A 22991-nucleotide genomic window follows, 5' to 3' on the forward strand; every position below is an offset into this window, starting at 1 on the left:
TCCAGAGCCTCCTGCAGTAATAAAATTCCACATGTTCAGTCCCCCCTGAGAGAAGATTGTAGATTGGTCACGGCACAGGAGGAGGCCACTGGCCTGTCATGTCTTTGGTATCTCTCTGCGAAGGGAACAGAACTAGTCCCACTTCCCGGCCCTTTCCCAATAATTCTGCAATTTGTTTCTCTGGTAATTATCCAGTTCCATTTTGAAAGCCTTGACTGAATCTGCCTCTATCGCACTCTCAGGCAGCACATTCCGATCCTAATCGCTTGCTGCATTCAAGGTTGTTTCCTCATGTCACTTTTGGTTCTTTCTTGCATCATCTTAAATCAGTGCCCTTGGGTTCATGATCCTTCCACCGAAGGGTACAGTTTCTCCCCATCTGCTCTATCCCGGGACCTGCTGATTTTGAATACTTGCTATCAAGCCTCCTCTCAAAATCCGCTAAGGAATATAAGGAGGCTATTATAACTGTTGCTTCACAGCGCCAGGGACCCAGGTTCGATTCTGGCCTCGGGTCACGATCTATGCGGAGTTTGCACATTCTCGCCATGCCTGTGTGGATTTCCTCTGGATGCTCCAGTTTCCTCCCACAGTCCAAAGACGTGTGGGTTAGGTTGATTCGCCACGCTAAATTGACCCTTAGTGTCAGGGGGATTAGCAGCTTAAATGTGTAGTGATGGGGCCTGGGTGGGATTGTGGTCAGTGGAGTAGACTCGATGGGTCGAATGGCCTCCTCCTATACTGTAGAGATTTTATGATTCTATAAAAACTATCCAAGGATCTCCAATCTGTCCACCTAATAAAGTCCCTCATCCCTGGAAACATTTTTGTAAATCCTTCTACACCCTCCCTAAAGCTTTCCCATCCTTCCTAAAGTGTGGTGCCCAGAATGGGTCAGTTACTAAAGTTGAGGCTGAACTGGTGTTTCATAAAAGTTCATCATTAATCTTGCTTCTGCCTCTATTCATGGATTATCTTTTTTTGTACTGGGCTGTTAAAATGAACATCTGAATTTGGAGTGTGAGTAGGCCATTCAGCCCATCGAGCCTGCTTCGGTAAGATCATGGCTAATCTGAAGTGTGGCTGAATGGACAGAGAGATCTTCGATTGGTTTATATGGATAAGGCTGATTGCTGGGAGGTTAAATAATGACCCATTCATACCAAATTCCAATCTCTTGCTTTAAGTATGAGTTGACACTTAACCCTTATTGCACAGGCCTGTTCTAGAACCGAAAGAGGAGGCCATTCGCTCCATCCTGCCATGCTGGCTTTTTGAAAGAGCTTCCCAGTTATTCTTAATATTCCTCACCCTGCCCACACTCTGATCTGTCCCCAAACCCCTGCAAATTTTCCCTTTTGAACTATTGTTCAATTTCCTCCTGAAAGTTGCTGTTGAATCTGCCTCCACCACCCTTTCAGACGGCCCGTTCCAGACCGTAATTGCGCATCACAGGCTGTTCGACGTTGACAAAGTGCCACTTGCTTTGACATCGGGCTGGTGTTTAGATTTAACTCACCCGTCATCTCCTGAGATGAGGGATAGTCGCACAATCATATAGCTTTTGATCCTGTCTTTACGGTTAGCTGGAGACAAAGGTTCCCAATTAACCCACAAGCAGGAGTCTGAGTTAAGGAGACCACGTTGCTTAATTGCTCCCAGCTCAGCAGTGAGGGAGATCCCAGTGCTGTCTCGCCCAGTGCTAAATATAACTTGTACTCCTAACTGAGCCCTTAATATCAAATCTACTGTCATATACGGCCCGTACTTGCCAAAATGCTGCTCCCCTTGCCTGAGGCTTAGAAACTGGTAGGCGAGCCTGACTCATCGAGACAAGTTGGGCCTTTGTGATTTAGCAATCTTCACTCGAGACAGTTCCGATGACTGAATCGTAAAAGGGCCTAATTTAAGCTTTGCCTGTCCCCGTCTTGCTCCTTTATGAACTTGCTGACCTCCGTCCCCATGCTAGCGTGGTTGACTCTTTAAACTTTCTGCCCAAGAAAGCCACAGAGGCAGTAGGGATGGGGGTGATAAATGCCAGCGATGCCCGCATCCCGAGAAGGGTTAATAAAAGCCTGCCACATTGACTAGAGGCAAAATGCAGTGCATGCTGGAATCTGAAACACAGACAGAAAATGCTGGAGAAACTCAGCAGGTCTGACAGCGTCTGTGGAGAGAGGATAGAGCCAACGCTTTGAGTCAGTGCTGAAGGCAGACAAGAGGGATGTGCTCTAATGGGACAAAGGGATTGTGAGGCGGCACGGTGGTACAGTGGTTAGCATTGCTGCCTCACAGTGCCAGAGACCCGGGTTCGATTCCCGGCTTGGGTCACTGTTTGTGTGGAGTTTGCACATTCTCCCTGTGTCTGCGTGGGTTTCCTCCGGGTGCTCTGGTTTCCGCCCACAGTCCAAAGGTGTGCGGGTTAGGTGGATTTGCCAAGGTAAATTGTCCCTTAGTGTTAGTGGGGGCTAGCTAGGGTAAATGCATGGAGTTATGGGGATAGGACCTGGGTGGGATTGTGGTCGGTGCAGACTCGATGGGCCAAATGGCCTCCTTCTGCACTGTGGGGATTCATAAAATGGTGATGATAAAGGCTGAGAATAATGCTAAAAGCTTCCAAGAAGGGGTGGAGGGAGAGCTCGGAAGCAAGATGGAGAGTGAAATTTCAGAGATGGGAAAATAAAAATAAGAAAAACTGATAAAAATGGATGAATGAAATGAAATAAATGGAAATGGGGTGAAGGTGGAGGGGGCAGTTCGTGCTCTGAAGTTGTTGAACTCAATGTCCAGTTTGGAAGGCTGTAAAGTGCCCAGTCGGAGATGAGGTGCTGTTCCTCCAGTTTGCGGTGGGGTTTCGCTAGGACATTGCAAAAGACCAAGGGTGGACATGTATGTGTTGGAGTGGTAAGCTGACAGGAAGGTCCGGGTCCTGCTCTCGGACGGACCGAGGGAGTTCAGCAAAGCGAACGTCCAGTCTGCGTTTGGTCTCTCTGATGTAGAGTGCTGATTTGTGTAGGTGAAGTGTCAGGCTGAGTGCTGTGTTCAGCACCGTATAAAAGCCAGTTCAGTGCTCCTTACAATGGGAACTGGTTTGATATCTTTGAGTGAATGAACCGTTGCGAATCTTTGAATAAACTGCTCCCCTTTCCAGACAACATTCCTTCTCCTCTTCCTGACCCTGGTACAAAACAAGGGAGAGGATCCTGTCTCGATCTCTCTTCCGATATGAGTAAGCAGGTTTGCATTTTGCTCTGCTCCTCCCTTCCGCTGAGGAACTTGTCCAGGAAGTGGACCACACGTGGTGTATGTCTGGCTGCACGGCGTGGGGTTTTGTGAGCTTCTCCCTGTCTCTGTCAACTATGTTAAGAAGCATAGAACCCTACAGTGCAGAAAGAGGCCCTTCGGCCCATCGAGTCTGCACCGAACACAATCCCACCCAGGCGCTACCCCCATATCCCTACGTATTACACCCACTAATCCCTCTAACCTACACATCCCTGGACACTAAGGGGCAATTTCTTCGCATGGCCAATCAACCTAACCTGCACATCTTTGGACTTAAGCTGTGCTCTGAATAAAGAGGGGACCAGCAGTTCCAGTGTTTTATAAAGCAGTCATGTGGAGTTGCCGGTGTTGGACTGGGGGGGTGGGCACAGTAAGAAGTCTCACAACACCAGGTTAAAGTGCAACAGGTTTATTTAGCAGCACGAGCTTTCGGAGCACCGCTCCTTCATCAGGTGGGTGATTTATAGGAGCCCTTTATATCACTGCAGTACGGTCTAACCATTCGGGGATATGTGTTTAGATGATACACATTAATGATTTAGACTTCAGTGTAGGTGGCGTGATTGGGAAATTTGCAGATGATACAAAAATTGGTAACCAAACGAGAAAATGCTGGAAAATCTCAGCAGGTCTGGCAGCATCTGTAAGGAGAGAAAAGAGCTGATGTTTTGAGTCCAGATGATCCTTTGTCAAAGCTAACAGGCGTAGAAAGTGGGAGATGTTTATACTGCAGGGTGAGGGAATGAAAGATGAGTCAGAGCCACAAAAACTAGGGGAAAGGTTGCTAATGGCAGCCCACAGAGAGAATAAAGGGTGTGAATGGGCGGATGGCAGAGAAGCTGTAAGCTGTGACAGACAAAGATATTGGAGGGAGGGTGGAAAGATGGGACAGAGGTAGAATGTAGAAAAGGGGAAGCAGAGGGGGCGAAAAGCTAAGGGAAGAGGGATGAAGCAGGTGGAAAGAATGAAGGGGAAGAAAATATTTTTGCTTAAAATTTTTCACATAATTTTTTACACAAAAATTGGTAGTTGATAAGATGTATGAGATGTATGATTGTGTATAAGATGTTAAGAGGTATAGATCCGTGGATTCTCAGAGGCTTTTTCCAAGGGCTGGAATGGTCGCTACGAGAGGACACAGGTTTAAGGTGCTGGGGAGCAGGTACAGAGGAGATGTCAGGGGTAAGTTTTTCACTCAGAGGGTGGTGGGTGAGTGGAATCGGCTGCCGTCGGTGGTGGTGGAGGCAAATTCGATACGGTCTTTTAAGAGACTTCTGGATGAGTACATGGAACTTAATAGAATTGAGGGTTATAGATAGGCCTGGTAGGTATGGATGTCATTGGTGCAACTTGTGGGCCGAAGGGCCTGTTTGTGCTGTAGTTTTTCTATGTTCTTGACAGCGAAGTGGATAGCTATCCATTTCAGAATGATATCAATGGCTTTGTTGAGTGGGCAGGGAAGTGGCAAATGGAATTTAGTCCGGAAAAGAACATAAGAACATAAGAAATAGGAGCAGGAGTAGGCCATCTGGCCCTTCGAGCCTGCCCCGCCATTCAATAAGATCATGGCTGATCTGTCGTGGCTCAGTTCCACTTTCCCGCCCTCTCCCCATAACCCTTAATCCCCTCTCTTATCAAAAACCCATCAACCCGCTTCTTAAAAATATTTAGCGAGGCAGCCTCCACCACTTCAACGGGCAGAGAATTCCAGATATTCACCACCCTTTGAGTGAAGAAGTTCCTCCTCAACTCCGTTCTACACCGCCCCCCCTTTATCTTGAGGCTGTGCCCCCTAGTCCTACTGTCTTTTTTGAGCGGGAAGAGTCTCTCCACCTCTATCCTATCCATCCCATTCATCATCTTATACGTCTCAATGAGATCTCCCCTCATTCTTCTAAACTCTAACGAGTACAAGCCTAGTTTATTCAGCCTCTCCTCATAGCTCAACCCCCTCAACTCCGGTATCAGCCTAGTAAACCTCCTCTGCACTCCCTCCAAGGCCAAAATATCCTTGCGCAGGTGCGGCGCCCAAAACTGCACACAGTACTCCAGCTGCGGCCTCACCAATGCCCTATACAGCTGCAGCAAGACCTCCCTACTTTTATATTCAATCCCCCTCGCTATGAAGGCCAGCATCCCATTCGCCTTCCTGACCACCTGCTGCACCTGCAGGCTGGGTTTTTGCGACTCATGCACAAGGACCCCGAGGTCCCTCTGCACCGTCGCCTGCTGCAGTTTTTCGCCACGTAAGTAATAGTCCTTCCTACCATTCTTCCTACCAAAGTGGACCACCTCACACTTGCCAACATTAAATTCCATTTGCCATTTCCTGGCCCATTCGCCCAGCCTATCTAGATGGTAATGGCATTTTGGGGAGAGCAAACAAAACAAGGGAATACACAATAAATGGGAAGATAGAGAGGGATAGAGAAAGTGAGAGACCTTGGAGTGTGTATCTACAGGTCCATGAAGGTGGCAGGACAGGTGGATAAGGTGGTGAAGAAGGCATACAGAATGCTTTCCTTTATTGGATGAGGTATATAAATACATGGCAGGGATGTAATACTGGAACTGTATAAAACACTGGTTAGGCCACAGCTGGAATTTTGTGAGCAGTTCTGATTGTCACATTAAATGAAGGACATCACTGCTCTGGACGAGAAGATTTGCAAGAATGTTACCAGGGCTTGAAAGTGGCAGCTTTAAAGAGAGATTGGATAGGCTGGAGTTGTTTTCCTTTAGAACAGAGGAGACCAAGGGCTGAATGAATTGGTATCGGGGACCTAGACAGCAGAGATACATTTTCCCTAACGGAGAGGTCACTTACTGGGTTCTCAGTGATTGGTGTCAGCAGCTTAGTATGGCCTCAAGTCCGGTCCGTAGCGGCCTGATCCAAACTCATGGGCGCCCCTCGAATCCTGCAGGGTACACCGAGGGAGCACTTTGCGCCTTTACGATATTATCTCAGTCCCTGTTCACCAGCCCCGAGGAGTTATCAATCATCTGACTGACTTTGCTGATTACCCTTACTAATGTATGTGTGAAAGTAATTGTAGCCAAGTGGTGTAGCTGGCTGTAACTTCATTCAGTAGCTTCTGTCTATCAGCATATCAGGGTTAGATGTCGGTGTCAACGGGTTTGACAGAACCTGGAGCACTCTTTCACTCAGCCAGCGCTGTGTTTTATGTTTACAATCTTGCTGGGAGGGCTTTGAGCAGAAGTAAACAGTGTAAGGTTTTGTTTTCGATGCATCTTTTTGGACTCGTGGCGTCTTAATTAGTAATTTTTTTTTTAACCAGCTGTGATCTCACTCTTTGCCGAGGGCCCTGCTGACAGCTCAGTTTGTGTGCGCTGCTCAAATATCGATCCCCGGCTCGGGTCACTGCCTGCGTGGAGTTTGCACGTTCTCCCCGTGTCTGCGTGGGTTTCCTCCGGGAGCTCCAGTTTCCTCCCACAGTCCAAAGATGTCCTGGTTGGGTACATTGACCCACAACAGGTCCCAGCGTGTGGCGACTAGGGGAATTTCACAGTAACTTCATTGCAGTGTTAATGTAAGCTTTACTTGTGACTAATAAATAAACTTCAAATGACAGCCCATTTTACTTCTCTCCCCTTTGGCAATTCGGATCAAAATCAACAACAATGTGTATTTATATAGCACCTATAACATAATGATCCGTTCAAAGGAGTAATATAAAGTTAAGTTTGACACCAGGCCACATGGGGAAGTATTGGGTCAGGTGGTTTTTAAGAAGTTTCTTAAAGCAGATTAAGGCAGGGAGGTGGAGAGGTGCGAGACGCACAGGGAGATGGGGAGGTGTGGGGAAGTGCGAGAGGCGTGGGGGACGTAATTCTAGTGGAAATAGGATGGGAGATGTAAACCATGCTGACTATAGCACAGACTTGATGCAGCCCTCTTTGCACTCATAGAATAGAACCCCTACAGTGCAGAAGGAGGCCATTTGGCCCATCAGCTCTGCACCATCCACAATCCCACCCAGGCCCTATTCCTTCCCGTCACCCCACATATTTACCCTGCTGACCCCCTGGCACTAGGTTCAGTTTAGCGCGGCCAATCCATCTAACTTGCACATCTTTGGACCGTGGGGGGAAACCGGAGCACCCGGAGGAAACCCACGCAGACATGGGGAGAACATGCAGACTTCACACAGACAGTGACCCGAGACTGGAATTGAACCTGGGTCCCTGGTGCTGTGGGGCAGCAGTGCTTGTCACTGAGCCACCGTGCCATTAACTACTGTGCCACCATGCCACCCCCTCTCTCACGGGTACAAAAGATCTTTCTTTTCCTCCATTCTTTCGTGGGATGCGGGCATTGGCAGCAAGATCATCCCTAAATGCCCCTTAAGCTGAGTGACTTGCTCAGCCATTTCAGAGGTTAAAAGTCAACCACTTTGCAGGGGGTCCGGAGTCACGTAGACCAGGTGCCAGGCAAGGTTACCCGAAGAGGGACAGACTCCAGACGGGCTGCTGGAGAGACCCAGCCCCGCATCGCTCTGTCAGAGCCGTGCGCTGTCCCCATCGCTTCCTCCCTGCTGCCCTGTCTGAAGACAGCTCCCACCAGGAAATTCCCACTTCCTGAGCCTGGGACGCGGAACAGAGAGAGGCTTGGAAACTCCCCCCCCCGCCCCATTCACAGTCTGCTCCATGACCCCTGGAGGAATCTCTCACGGGAGAAACCAAAATAAGATTTCTCTGAGTCTAAACCATAATAAGCGGTAACTTCCTTCTGAAAGCGGGGGTGTTCCTCATGTAAGTTGGGGAGCTGCCCCTCCCGATATGGGAGACGGAGGGGGGGGGATTGGAATCGATGTCACACGTTCACTCCTCTCCCCCGGTGACCTCAGCAGACCGAAATAGAGATTTAGGAAAGAAGGCTTGCATTTATATAGCGCCCTTCACGGCCTCAGATTTCAAAGCACTTTCTAGCCAGCGTTGCAACGTAAGGCAGCCAGTTTGTGCACAGCAAGATCCCACAAACAGCAATGCGATGGTGACCAGATAATCTGTTCTTGTGATGTTGATTTGAGGGATTGCCCGGGATACTGGGGAGAATTTTTTAAATTCCACCTTATTTTAGTTGTTTGCTCATTGAATACTAAGGTCGCTGGCAGGCTTGCTGTTTATTACCCATCCCTGATTGCTTTTGAGAAGGTGGAAAGTGAGCCATCCTCTTCAGCTAGTGCAGTCTGCATGGTGAGGGTGCACCCACACTGTCATTAGGAGAGACTTGTTCCAGGATTTTGACCCAGCAGCAATAGTGCAATGTAGTCAGCTGAACTGTCCACCTCGACTGTGGTCTGAAGCCTCGACTAGGAGGTAGAAGCACGTTCTCCCTCTGAGAAAGCTACTCATTGAACCAGACCTCATCTCACCCACGGTGGCACAGCGGTTAGCACTGCTGCCTCACAGCGCCAGGGATCCTGGTTCAATTCCCGGCTTGGGTCACTGTCTGTGTGGAGTTTGCACGTTCTCCCCGTGTCTGCATGGGTTTCCTCCAGGTGCTCCGGTTTCCTCCCACAGTCTGAAAGATGTGCTGGTTAGCTGCAGTGACCCGAACAGGTGCTGGAGTTTGGCGACTAGGAGATTTTCACAGTAGTTTCATTGCAGTATTAATGTAAGCCTGACTTGTGACTAATAAATAAACTTTTAAATTTTTTTTCTCGGTGTGGAATTCTCCCCATGTGTGCGTGGGTTTCCTCTGGATGCTGCAGTTTCCTCCCACGGTCCCAAGATGTCCTGGTTAGGTGCATTAGCCATGCTAAATTCTCCCTCAGTGTATCCAAACAGGTGGCGGAGTGTGGCGACTAGGGGATTTTCACAGTAACTTCATTGCAGTGTTAATGTAAGCCCACTTTCACTAATAAACACACTTTCAACCCTCGTGATCTTATGAGAGTCAGAAACATCACATTAAAAATCTTATCTACATGCACACTTCCTGATGGTGGGATTTTTTTGGCCAAACTTTTATGTCATTATTCAGTTTCCGAAGTAAGCATTTAGAATGGAAATCCTGCATGTAAACAGCTAAGTTACAGGCATTGTCCACCAGATGGACACTGGCATTACTGGCATTGTGGGTCAACTCACAAACATGGACTGCAGCGATCCAAGAAGGCAGCTCACCACCTTCTCAAGGGCAATTTATTACCCATAAATGCTGGCCAGCCAGCGACACTCATGTCTCACGAATGAATAAAAAATAGATGACATGATGGAGGGAGTTTCTGAATGCCTGTCACACATTGTCACCAGTTTTTTTAAGTTTTAGCTTACTTATTAGTGTCACAAATAGGCTTACATTAACACTGCAATTAAGTTAATGCGCAAATCCCCTCGTCACCACATTCCAGCGCCTGCTCGGGTACACTGAGGGAGAATTTAGCTTGGCCAATGCACCTAACCAGCACGTCTTTCAGACTGTGGGAGGAAACCGGAGCACCCGGAGGAAACCCACGCAGACACGGGGAGAATGTGCAAACTCCGCACAGAGTGTGACCCAGAACTGAACCTTGGTCCCTGGCACTGTGAGGCAGCAATGCTAACTACTGCCACCCTTGAATGCATAGCGACTGCAGACAACATCACGGACAATTTACTCGGTGCATCTTAAGTCTACCTTACGTAAGAGGTGGAGTTTCCAATTGTGACAAACAGTAATGTCTCTATTATAAATTGTATGGGCAAAAATGGAACTCGACCCAAGCTCTGTTTGATTGCAGGAAGGCTCATGCACCTCTATGCCATTTGCGTGGACTGCCTAGAAGGAGTACATAAGATCATTTGCATCAAGTGTAAGTCGCGATGGGATGGCAGCTGGCATCAGCTGGGAACCATGTACACTTACGACATCCTGGCTGCGTCTCCATGTTGTCAGGTGGGTGTCGCGTATCCGCCATTGGTCTGTCTCTTTCTGTTGGACAATCCTTCTTTTTCAAGACCGTTTGTGTTGTCTGTGTTGTAATGTGTGTAAGGCAGGGAGTGCTGGCAAACTGTTTGACCAGGGCTTTATCACAGTTGAACTCAATCCCCCAATCCGACAACCGTCAATGGATCTTATTTTCCTTTCATGGCATGAGGATGCTGCTGGAAAAGCCAATATTTGTTGCCCATCCCTCATTGCCCCTTGAGCAGTTAAGAATCAACCACATTGTTGTGGGTTTGGAGTTACGTGCAGGCCAGACCTGGTGAGGACAGCAGATTTCCTTCATCAGTGGGGTTTTATGACACTCGGTGATAGTTGTCATGGTCACCATTACTGAGACCCTATAGCATATTTATTCACTGAATTCCACCAGCTGCCGTGGTGGGATTTGAACCCACGTCGACAAAGCATTAGCCTGTACCTCTGGATTCCTCGTTTGGAGACGTTAGCACAATGCCACCTCACACTGGTTTCCTAATGTGGGTCTGAGGATCATTTGCGATCCCTCTGTTGATGTCTAGTACTATCATCTGATTGCAATGAGACATACAATCATAGAACCCTACAGTGCAGAAGGAGGCCATTCAGCCCATCGAGTCTGCACCAACCACGATTCCACCCAGGCCCTATCCCCATAACCCCATGCATTTACCTTAGCTAGTCCCCCTGACACCAAAGGGCAATTTAGCATGGCCAATCCACTTAACCCGCACTTCTTTGGACTGTAGGAAGAACCGGAAACACCCGGAGGAAACCCACGCAGACACGGGGAGAATGTGCGGACCCCGCACAGACCCAAGCCAGGGATCGAACCCAGGTCCGTGGCACTGTGAGGCAGCAGTGCTAACCACTTTGCTGCCCCTGCTGCATAACACCAAATGTTGCATATAGAGTCATTACAGCATAGAAGGAGGCTATTCAGCCCATCTTACCCCTGCTGGCTCGCTACAGAACAGTCTGATCAGTCCCATTTCCTCTGCTTTATTCCCGTATTCCCGCAAGCGTATTTGCCTGAAGCGCCCATCCAATTATCTTCCGAAGCCAGAGATTTTCTCACCACCCTTGTAAGCTTGTTGAAAACATCTTAAAAAGTCCAGAGTAACTAAAACAAAATGCTTTTTAGCCCATTCTTCTTACTCACTCAATCACGGCGGCACAGTGGGTTAGCACCGCTGCCTCACAGCGCCAGGGATCCGGGTTCGATTCCCGGCTTGGGTCACTGTGCGGAGTCTGCACGTTCTCCCCGTGTCTGCATGGGTTTCCTTTGGTTTCCTCCCACAGTCCGAAAGACGTGCTGGTTAGGGTGCACTGGCCGTGCTAAACTCTCCCTCGGTGTACCCGAACAGGCGCCGGAGTGTGATGACTAGAGGATTTTTACTAACTCCATTGCAGAGTTAATGTAAACCTACTTGTGACACTAATAATAACACTTCAAAAAAATCTTTAAACTCAGATTTCCATCTAGCTGCCGTTGTTCATCCTGTGTTCAATATTTTTGTCTCTGAGGCAGAAAGTTGTGGCTTCAAGTGCCGCGAGAGACTTGAGCACATGATCGAGGGCGAGGCACCGGTGCCGTACTGAGGGAGTGCCGAACTGTAGGAGGTGCCGTTCTCTCGATGAGATGCTCACTGATAATAAGCTGTGCTTTCCCCCTTCTCTTAAACACGTGTTTTTGCTCTCTTCCAGGCCAGACTGAACTGCAAACACTGTGGGAAGCCGGTTATCGATGTGCGAGTGGGAATGCAGTATTTCTCCGAGTACAGCAATGTCCAGCAGTGTCCGCACTGTGGCAATCTAGACTACCACTTTGTAAAACCCTTTTCTTCATTCAAAGTGTTGGAAGCTTATTGACAAATGCTTTCTCTTTTTTTTCTAGAGTAATGAATATGTAGGGTGTAGTACTTTGAGTTGCTTGTGTGTAAGTCTTTATCCAGTGTTAGCCAGTGGGGAGGGAAGTAGGGGGGTGGGGTCGGGAGGGGTGAAGGGCTTAAGGGCAAGTCCCCTGCTCGAAGCAAAAGAAAGATTTGCATACAAGCAGCTGGTTTCGGACGGTATCCTTGCGGAACAGTGAAAAGCACGTGCCGTTTCCACCCTCTGACGCTCCAAAGAATGGGAAAGGTTTTTGTTTTTAATTGTTAACCGGGGTTTGACGGTTGAATGTATTTGTACACCAGGCCTGAGGCCTACTCTCTGGCCTGACCTTGTTTTCTTTGACGCGCTTGGAGACGTGAGGGCTTGGCGTGGGGTTCGCGTCGGGCCAGGGGGGGGGGGGCGAGGTTAAGGAGGAGCCGGGATCGCTGTTTGAGTGTCGGCGGGAGTGGGTGAGAGGCGCCTGGCTTTGCTGCTTTCGTTGAGGGGGCTTTGGTGGGGTGGGAGGGGGGGGGGCATTGGTTTCACCCCTGTTTGGCCTCGACTGTTGCCGATCTCCTGTGAATGCCCTCCTCTGTATTAAGTGTGCCCAGCTTACCCCCACTCCCGAACCCCCGCCATCTCCACCCTATCTCCAGGAACCCCCTGTGAGAAAGCTTTGATACCCCGTTGCTTTCCTGCGTAGAAGGGGTCTCATCCCACTTGCCTGTGGCCTCCCCCTTGTTTGTATTCCAGACCCCAGAGGCGCTGGGCGTCCTCCCGTTTCCTCCAGGTGAGAGGGCTGGCTGGTGGTTTGACTGCTGGTGGGTGGTGGGTGGTATGGGTGCTTTACGACAAGTGGTGACTGGCAGCATGTGCACACACCTCTTTCCGCCCCCCCCCCCGTGATGTTGAAACCAAGGGAATGGAAGCTCGTCTGTCCGACTCATCTGCTCACTGAGTACACTTGCTGAGAAAAGAGAGTTACATTTGTATAGCGCCTCTCAGGATCTCAGGGTGCCACAAACCGCCCACGCCGTAGCAGCCAGTTTGCCCCACAGGAAGCTCCCACAAGCCAGCACTGCGGCAGGATGAATATTGGCCCGGAAAACTCCCTCGCTCTTTCTTTGGAATGGCGCCCACGGGCCTTTTGATATCCGGGGAGTCTAACCGAAAGAAGTCGAGCCCGACAGCCTCCCCTCGCTCTGGAGAATCGGCCGAGATCCTGCGCCCACGTCTTGGAGCGGGATTCGAACTCACCACCTCCTGACTCCCGAGCTTTGCCGCAGCCTCTGGGCCGCGACTGGCACTCTGGGCCCTGCCCGGGGTCAGTGACTGGATCACTGTTTTAATGTTATTGGCACAGGCGGTGCTCACCTCTACAAGTCACGTGCCCGTGGCTAATGATACTCATCCGTATTGTTAAGCTTCAGGCTCACTCTTGGACCACAGTTTTAGTCTATGACGGGATGTGAGCATCGCTGGCCAGGCCAGTATTTATTATCCATCCCCGGAACTGAGTGGCTTGCTGGGGCCATTTCAGAGGACAGATAAGAATTAGCCACATTGCTGTGGGCCTGGAGTCACACGTAGGCCAGACCAGGTGAAGACGGCAGATTTCCTTCTCTAAAGGGACATTAGTGAACCAGATGGTTCTTTATGACAGTTGATGGTGGTTTTAAGGTCACCATTACTGGGGCGAACTTTCAATTTCAGGTTTTGTTCATTGAGTTCAACATCGAGCAGCTGCTGAGTGGGGTGGGACCTGCTTATTGATCAGAACATTTCCACCCTGCCACCATCTCTCTCTCCCTCCTCCCCACCTCCACATCCATTTGATCTGGTGAAGTCCAGCCTGATGAACGTGGTATTCGGTGAGACGCTACGATATTACCAGAACACCTTGCTTCTCAGTCCAGTGTGTAGTGTGCCTTCTCAAGCACTCTTCCCATCTACCAAAACGCTGCTTTCTCGAATTAAAACCAACTTCTAAAGCTTCATTAAAGGTTAGACGTGTACTGGGGAGCAAATCTAGTGAGCTGTGGACTCCGAGATCAAATGGCTGCCTTGTAAAAACCCGTTAGTATCTGCTAAACTGGCTTCACCTCTTCTGAGGGTCCGCGCCAGTGTTACCTTGGAGAGGGCACAGAGGAGATGGGCAGGGTTATATCGAGAAGCTAGGGTTTCTCTCTTTAGAACATTTGAAGGCTAAGGCGTGCTAAATAAAAACGGTGGTAGGTTTTGAGTAGATGGGGACAGGCTGCTTCTCCTGCCAGAAGGACAGGCCGCCTGAGGGGAGAGATCCACGATAAATTGGCAAAAAAAAGAGAGAATTAATTGTTTAAACTTGTGTGCTCCCTGAGAAGGTGGGGGAAGGAGATTTAATAATAACGTTGGTAAATGAGTTGATTAAATATTCGAATAGGAAATGTTTGTAGGTCTATGCAAAAAGAACGGGGACTTTCAGAGAGCCAGCACAGACACAGGAGGGCTGAATGGCCTGCGGTGCTGTAAGATTCTGTGATTAGTGCTGTTATAGGAGTGTAGGAATGTTTATGTATAGTTCTCTCTGCCGGAGGTATCTATTCAAAGATAGAGAACCCTGGGCCAGATAGTTAGGCCGAATCAAGCTTGGACTGGATCCACTCTACCCGGTTAATCTGAGCCTCCGGAACGCTGTGGCACCTTCCATGGGCCATCTCGGAGGATCCCTGTATCTGCCCATCCCTGGTCAGATCTCTGTCCTTGTTGCTGTACATCTAGCCACTGTGTATTATCGAAGGAAGAATATAACAAGACTCTACACTCCGGCTAACTGCTGCTGTTTCCGAAGGGGGGAAGAGGTATGAAGCAGTGTTAGTGTGATTGGGGACGTCCCTGATAGCAGCAACTCGAACCCAGTCCGGCGTGACCCTGGATGCGTCAGGACCCCCGCCAGCTCGGCCCCCAGCCCAACCCTGAGGTCACTCCTGGCGAGTGGTCCAAAACGGTTGATCGAATATTTCGTGAGGGCAACGTGGAATTATATAGATGCCAATCCCTGGGGAGGTTAGGGACGGTACCAGCACCCATTCCTTGTGCCAGCCAGTTCGATATTGGGGTATCCACCTCCAGGACAGGCTGGGGATGTGGGCTGAGAGCATTGTGCCGTCAGTGGGTTCCCTGGGTAGGGATATTCCCTGGGACATACCTGTGGCAGACTGCGCCTTGCCCTGCAAGTCATCCCCACTGTCCCGTCCCCCCCCCACGAGGCGGAATATCATTTCCCCCTTTAGCTCATGATGGTAGAATGGTCTTCTGCTGCTCATTCCAGCTCAAAAGGGTATACAGAATTCAAACTGTTTATTTGAAAGTAGTGTTATTTTTCCATCAAGAAAGGTTTGTGCATCTGACTGTGACTTTGTGTGAGTGTGAGTGTGTGTGCTTGAGTGTCTGTGTGTGTGTGTGTGTGTGTGTTTGTACGGTGTGTGTGCGTTCTTGCTTGTGTGTCAGTATGCCTGTGTGTGCGTGCATGTGTTTCTGAATGTGTGTGTGTGTGTGTGTATGTTTGTGGCTACACGGTTTTTGTGTGTGTGCGCGGGAAGGGGTAGGACACGGTTTTATACACACGCGTTTGTAATAATTCAAAGCGAGAAGAAGCTGGTTGCTGGAGATGTGCCTGGTGTATGCTTCATGCCTCATTAACTGCTTTATAATTGCACTCGTGAAAAGTAAATGGTATCTCTGAGGGTTTGGGGTTGTGATCTGGTGGTGTGCAAAAGTTTATTGTTTGGTTTGTGGAAGCCATTGGTTAAGAGCACATTTTTACCTTCAATAAATTATAATGAAGAAAGCTGTTCTAATGAGTGTTTGTGTGTCTACCTGATTTCCTCTTTAGAGCAGCCTGAACTCAACAGCAGAGTAACACTGAACACTCTTCCATTTCACTGTGCTAACCACTATTTTGGTTAGTGCTCTTGTTAAAATACTGCAGGAGTGAATCTCGTTACACTAACTAAAAACGTGAAGGTGGTATTTATGAGGGTTGTGATTTGAATGCCTCTGGCCCTGAGTCTTTTTGAGGTGGGGGGAGCACATTACGTTGCCGTTAACTGGGAAATCCCCTGTTCCAGACTAACAGCTACAAGACAGTGTCCATCACTGGTGATGCCAGACCCCACTTTGGAGAATGTCGACAGCCTTATTTCCATCAGCAGCTGGATGACGTGCACCTTTCTGGCTCCAGACTGCCAAACCGACCATAGAACCCCGCAGTGCAGGAGGAGGTCAATCAGACCCAGCCCCCATTGCCTCGTAACCCCTCATATTTACCCTCTGACACTAAGGAGCAATTTAGCATGGCCAATCAACCTGACCTACACATCTTTGGACTGTAGGAGGAAACTGGAGCACCCGGAGGAAACCCACGCAGACACGGGGAGGATGTGCAAACCCCACAAGGAGAACGTGCAAGCTCTGCATTGAGAACATGTAAATTCCACATCCACATTCGCTTCCCTCCCTCTCCCCCCAGGAACACAAGCAGTCCCAGAAGCCCTGCCCAATCTACTTCACTCACCCAAAGCCTACAGCCAACCAGTCCCTGCTCCCACTTGTTGTCTGTTATGTGGTGCAGTATATTACAGCTGCCTCTCCACTGACCTCTCTATTAGAACATAGAACATTACAGCGCAGTACAGGCCCTTCGGCCCTCGATGTTGCGCCGACCAGTGGAACCAATCTAATGACCCTCTAACCTAAACTATTCCAATGTTATCCATATGCCTATCCACTGACCATTTGAACGCCCTTAAAGTTGGCGAGTCTACAACTGCTGCAGGCAGGGCATTCCACGCCCTTACTACCCTCTGAGTAAGGAATCTACCTCTGACATCCATCCTATAACTACCACCTCTTAATTTAAAGCTATGTCCCCTCGTGTTAGCCATCACCATCCGAGGAAAAAGGCTCTCACTGTCCACCCTATCCAATCCTTTGATCATCTTGTATGCCTCAATTAGATCACCTCGTAACCTCTGTAATGAAAATAACCTCAAGTCCCTCAGCCTTTCCTCATAAGACCTTCCCACCATACCTGGCAACATCCTGGTAAACCTCCTCCGCACCCTTTCCAATGCCTCCACATCTTTCCTATAATGCGGTGATCAGAACTGTACGCAATACTCCAAGTGCAGCCACACCAGAGTTTTGTACAGTTGCAACATGACCTCACGGCTCCGAAATTCAATCCCTCTACCAATAAAAGCTAACGCACCCTACGCCTTCTTAACAACCTTATCAACCTGGGTGCCAACTTTCAGGGAGCTATGCACACGTACACCAAGTATTGGGGAGTTGTAATTAAGGCTAGTTCAGCTGAACAGGTTTCAGTGTTACTGCGTGCGGTACACAGCAGGTAACTGGGAGATACTCAGTATTGCTGTGTTTGCCGAGGCTTTCAGAAGGTGGTGGGTTTGAGCTCCACGTTGGAGACTTGAGCACAGTATCCAGGCTGAACTTCTGCATGCAGTGCTGTGGGGGTGCTGCTGTCCTTCAGGCGAGGCATTAAGCCAAGGCTCCCACCACCCCCCTCGAGTGTTAGAAGATCCTGTGATTCTTTTTGGAAGAGCTGGGAGGTTCTCCCTGGTGTCCCGACCACTAATTATCCCTCAAACAACATCACTTAAACAAAACAGCATTGTGATTTTTGCTACATCGCAGATCTGAGGCGATGTCATTGACTTAACACATTTACTCTGTTACCCTCTCCCCAGATGCTGCCTGACCTGCTGAGTATGTTTTGTGTTTTTGCTTCAGATTTCAATTGTAAAGGGGATAACCTGCTCATCTCCAGCATTTCACCTTCCCACCGCCCTTCTCTGCCCAGTGACAATATCTCAGAAGTACGTCATTGGCTGTAAAATGCTTTGGAATGCCCTGAGATTGTATTAAATCCGAGTCTTACATCTAGGATTCTAGTGGAATCAGGGAGGGTACAACCCTGTCACTCGAACACGGCCGTTTTGTTTTCACTCTAGACTCAGATCGACAAGGTTGGTTTATCAGAGTTTGGAGTGTAGGATGTGTCTAAAACACTGCCTGGAATGGTCAGCAAGGAACCTGCCTCGGAATAGAGTTACAGATTCCCGGGACTGGGTTATACGATGCTAATAGCCCGTGATAACATTTCAAAATAATGAACGAGGGTTTATTTTAGGGTTGTTTTGGATGACTTGGTAGCAATGCCAAGTAACATGAGTGACATGAACTTAATAAAACTCTTCCAATCGATGTGTTGGATCACTTTTTACCTACCTTGAATGAAGGAACTTGCATTTATATAGCGCCTTACTCAACCTCAGGACTCAAAGGGCTTTGCTGCTGGTGTTTCAAAGCGTATTCGTGGCAGGAAATTCGGAAGCCAATTTCAGCACAGCAAGCTCCCATAGGCAGCACTTAGAATGTGACCGAACAGTCAGTTTTGGTGAGGTTGGTCAAAGGATGGCCTGGACACTAGGGAGCGAGCACGCACTCACTCACTCTCTCTGACACTCAGTCACCTTAACTCTGTCACTCATTCACTCTCACTCTGACATTCACTCATTCACTCACCCACTGACATTCACTCACTCTGACACTCTATCACTCAGTCACTCACATACTCACTCACTCACTCGCTCGCTCACTCACCCAGTCACTCACTCTCTGCACCTCTTTCAAATAGTGCCATCCACCTGAAAGATCTGGCAATGTTTATTGTGTCATCCAGAACAAGGCAGCCCCACACTGTGGCACTCCCTCAACACCACACATTTCCTCTTGCTGGAGGGATCAATGACCCAGGGAAGCATAGATTTAAGGTGAGGGGTAGGTTTTGAGGGGGTGTGAGGAAAAATGTGCCCAAAGGGTGTTGGGAGTCTGGTACTCACTGAAAGGGTGATGGAGGCAGAAACCCTCATAACCTCTCAGAAGTATTTAGATGTGCTCTTGTGATGCCAAGGCACACAAGACTGTGGGCCAAGTGCTACAGAATGGGACTAGAATAGGTATTTGTTCTTGACTGGCACAGATGCAATGGGCCTTTAACTGTTGACATAGTTTGAACCATAGAGGTACATCTCAGTCATGCTCCCCCTCAATCTGCTCTGTTCCAAGGAAAACAGCCCCAGTCTATCTGATCCCTTTATTACTAAAACTCTAGCCCAGCCAACATCCTGGTGAATCTCCTATGCACCCTTTCTAGCGCTGTCACATCCCTCCCACACTGTGGATTCCAGAACTGCACTCAATACTCCAGCCGTGGCCTGACCAACATTTTATATAGGGCGGCAGGGTAGCACAGTGGGTTAGCACTGCTGCTCCACAGCTCCAGGGTCCTGGGTTCGATTCCCGACTTGGGTCACTGACTGTGTGGAGTTTGCACATTCCCCTCGTGTCTGCGTGGGTTTCCTCCGGGTACTCCGGTTTCCTCCCACAGTCCAAAGATGTGCGGGTTAGGTTGATTGGCCATGCTAAGAAATTGTCCCTTCGTGTCCAGGGATGTGTAGGTTAGAGGGGATTAGTGGGTATAATATATGGGGGTAGGACCTGGGTGGGATTGTGTTCGGTGCAGACTCAATGGGCCGAGGGCCCTCTTTCTGCACTGTAGAGTTCTATGATTCTATGATCTAGTTTCAGCACAACCTCCCTGCTGGCAAACTCTATGCCTCAGCTAATAAAGGCAGCAGTTTACTGTTTGTAGCAACAGTACGAGATCTGTAGCTTAATGGAGTGGAGAATTTAATTTTTATGTAGGATTTCTAAAGTTCCTTAATTTGCACTTGTACAGAATTTGGATACCTCTGGCTTCAACACTAGAAAAAGGCTGGAAAACTATGGCTATGAGGAGAGATTGGATAGTTTGGGGTTGTTTTCCTTGGAAGAAAGAATGTTGAGGGGTGTCTTGATAGAGTTATATAAAATTACGAGGGGAAGAGGTAGAGTGGGCAGGGATAAAATTGTTTCTCTTGGTGGAGAATTCTAGATGTGGAGATGCTGGCGTCAGACTGGGGTAAACACAGTAAGAAGTCTGACAACACCAGGTTTAAGTCCAACCGATTTATTTGATAGTAAACTCACAAGCTTTCGGGATTTGACCTTTCGTCAGGTGAATGGAGAGTTCTGGCCTCAGACAGAGTGTATAACAGCACAGACAGTTTACAGATTACTGATTAGAATGCGAGTCTTCACACCTAATCTGCTATTCAAGTCTTAAAGTGGCTAACAACGTGAATGGAAGGAGCATTAAGCCCAGGTAAAGACTCGCATTCTAATCAGTAATCTGTAAACTGTCTGTGCTGTTATACGCTCTATCTGAGGCCAGAACTCTCCATTCACCTGACGAAGGGGCAAATCCCGAAAGCTTGTGAGTTTACTATCAAATAAATCGGTTGGACTTAAACCTGGTGTTGTCAGACTTCTTACGGAGAATTACGGAGATAATGAAGGGGATGGATAGGATAGAGGTGGAGAGACTCTTCCCGCTCAGAAAGGATAGCAGGACTAGAGGGTACAGCCTCAAGATAAAGGGGGGGCAGTTTAGAACGGAGTTGAGGAGGAACTTCTTCACTCAAAGGGTGGTGAATCTCTGGAATTCTCTGCCCGTTGAAGTGGTGGAGGCTACCTCGCTAAATATATTTAAGACACGGGTAGGTAGGTTTTTGGTAGGCAAGGGGATTAAGGGTTATGGGGAGAAAGCGGGAAAGTGGAACTGAGCCACTTCAGATCAGCCATGATCTTATTGAATGGCGGGGCAGGCTCGAAGGGCTAGATGGCCTACTCCTGCTCCTATTTCTTATGTTCTTATGTTCCTATAATTCTAGAACTGGGGGCATAGATTCGTGATAAGTGGCAGTAGGTGTAGAGGGAATGTAGGGAAGAACTGCAGAGGGTGCTGGGTGTCTGGAATTAGATGCCTGAGGTGGTGGTGGAGGCAGAGACTCTAAATGGGCTCTTTTAAAAAGTACTAGATCTGCACCTTATGTGCTGTAAACTACAGGACTACGGGCCTGGTACAGCATGGTAGGATTAGAAAGGGGGTCCTCAGGCTGACAATGGACAAGATGGGCCAAATGGCCTTCTGTGCTTTAACTTTTCTCTGGCCCTGATTAGTGTACAGACTTGCCCCCTCTGATTGTTATGTTTAATTTTACCCCTCTTCAAGGGTGACTCCGTTTTGACACTGCCTACCCTGCTTCCGCAGCACCAATGCTGTTCCTTCTCCGACGTTGGGATTGGGAGGCCCACCATGGGACATTCTGAATGGGACAGCGAGATTGGCCAACTGGGAATATCGCTGTGCCACCCTCACTCCCGGCCTGTACGGACCGGGAACACACGTTGGGTCCCAATGTCGGACTCCCGCAAGCTCGCAGGAAAGTCCTGCCCACTGCCTTCCGTGAGGCTGGGGAAATTCTCCATGCTTTTTGACAGAGCGGGTGAAAGAATGAATCAAGTTAGAGAATCAGGAAACAAACTGATTGTGAATCTAGGAAAACGAAACCTCTTCATGTGGAGCATTCTGTGAATGTGGAGTGAACATGGTGAACTCCTGATGAGTACAAGGCAAAATTCAGGAGTCAGCTCCCGTCAGATCAACCATTGAATGGCGGAGCAGGCTTAAAGGGCTGAATGGCCTATTCCTGTTCCTACCTCGTATGTAGTACATTTGGATGTAACATCTCTCCCTTACCAGATTCAACTTCTGTTGTACCCCAGAGAATCAACTGAAGTGCTTCAGAAAGGGAGATAGAAACTTGCCCATTAATTTTCCTGTCCACTCTATCCATTCCCCTCATAGTTTTGTACACCTCTACCCAGTCACCCCTCATTAAATCACTCTCGAGAAGGTGGCGAACCTCCTTATTGAAATCCCTGCGGCAGCTGAGTGACTTACTGGGCCATTTTTATACATTCGTGGGACGTGGGCATCGCTGGCTGGGCCAGTATTTATTGCCCATCCCTAGTTGCCCCAGGGCAGTTGAGAGTCAACCACATCGCTGTGGCTCTGGAGTCACATGTAGGCCAGACTGGGCAAGGACGGCCGATTTCCTTCCCTAAAGGACATTAGCGAACCAGATGGGTTTTTCCGACAATCGACAATGGTTTCACGGTCATCTGTAGATTCTTAATTCCAAATATTTTTTATTTAATTCAAGATCCACCATGGTAGGATTTGAACCCAGGTCCCTGGAACATGAGCTGAGTTTCTGGATTAATAGTCTAGCGATAATACCACTAAGCTGTTGCCTCTCCCAGGAGGGCAGGTAAGTCAACTACATTGCTGTGGGGTCTGGAATAACATGTTTGTCAGGTTCCCTTTGTGAACCAGGCTTAAGCAAATTATTTTGTGATTATTATTTGCATTTTTTACCAGTATTACTGAACTTGAGTTGCCTCAGCTGCCGATGTGGGCTTTGAATGGTGAAACAGTGGTTAGCACTGCTGCCTCACAGCTCTAGGGACCTGGGTTCGATTCCCGGCTCGGGTCACTGTCTGTGTGGAGTTTGCACATTCTCCCCATGTCTGTGTGGGTTTCTACCAGGTGCTCCAGTTTCCTCCCACAGTCCAAAGATGTGCGGGTTAGGTTGATTGGCCAAGCTGAGTTGCCCCTTAGTGTCCCGGGATGCATAGGTTAGAGGAATTAGCAGAGTAAATATGTGGGGTTGCGGGGATAGGGCCTGGGTGGGATTGTTGTTCGTGCAGACTCGATGGGCTGAATGGCCTCCTTCTGCACTGTAGGGATTCTATGGACTCATGTCCCCAGGGCTTAGTCTGGGCCACTGGATTACTAGCAGCCACATTTCCAGCGACATGGAGAAAGCATAGGGATTGGAGAGGAGGGATAAGAGGGTTTCATGGATAACACAACAGCAGAGGAGACAGAGAGAGA

At 48.7% G+C, this 22991-nt stretch overlaps 1 protein-coding gene across 1 annotated transcript in view; it reads left to right on the forward strand.

Moving 5' to 3' along the window:
- The window catches only part of heca (hdc homolog, cell cycle regulator), a 30705-nt gene extending 18530 nt beyond the window's left edge, over positions 1–12175 (forward strand). The window contains exons 3-4 of the mRNA XM_080200845.1: positions 10032–10186; positions 11921–12175. Of these exons, the coding sequence (XP_080056971.1) occupies positions 10032–10186; positions 11921–12085 (320 nt within the window). The 3' untranslated portion in view covers positions 12086–12175. The remainder of the gene's footprint in view (positions 1–10031; positions 10187–11920) is intronic.
- Positions 12176–22991: the final 10816 nt, after the last annotated feature.

Source organism: Carcharhinus amblyrhynchos, chromosome 12 (assembly GCF_965287045.1).
Source record: "Carcharhinus amblyrhynchos chromosome 12, sCarAmb.v2.hapA, whole genome shotgun sequence".
NCBI lineage: Eukaryota > Metazoa > Chordata > Chondrichthyes > Carcharhiniformes > Carcharhinidae > Carcharhinus > Carcharhinus amblyrhynchos.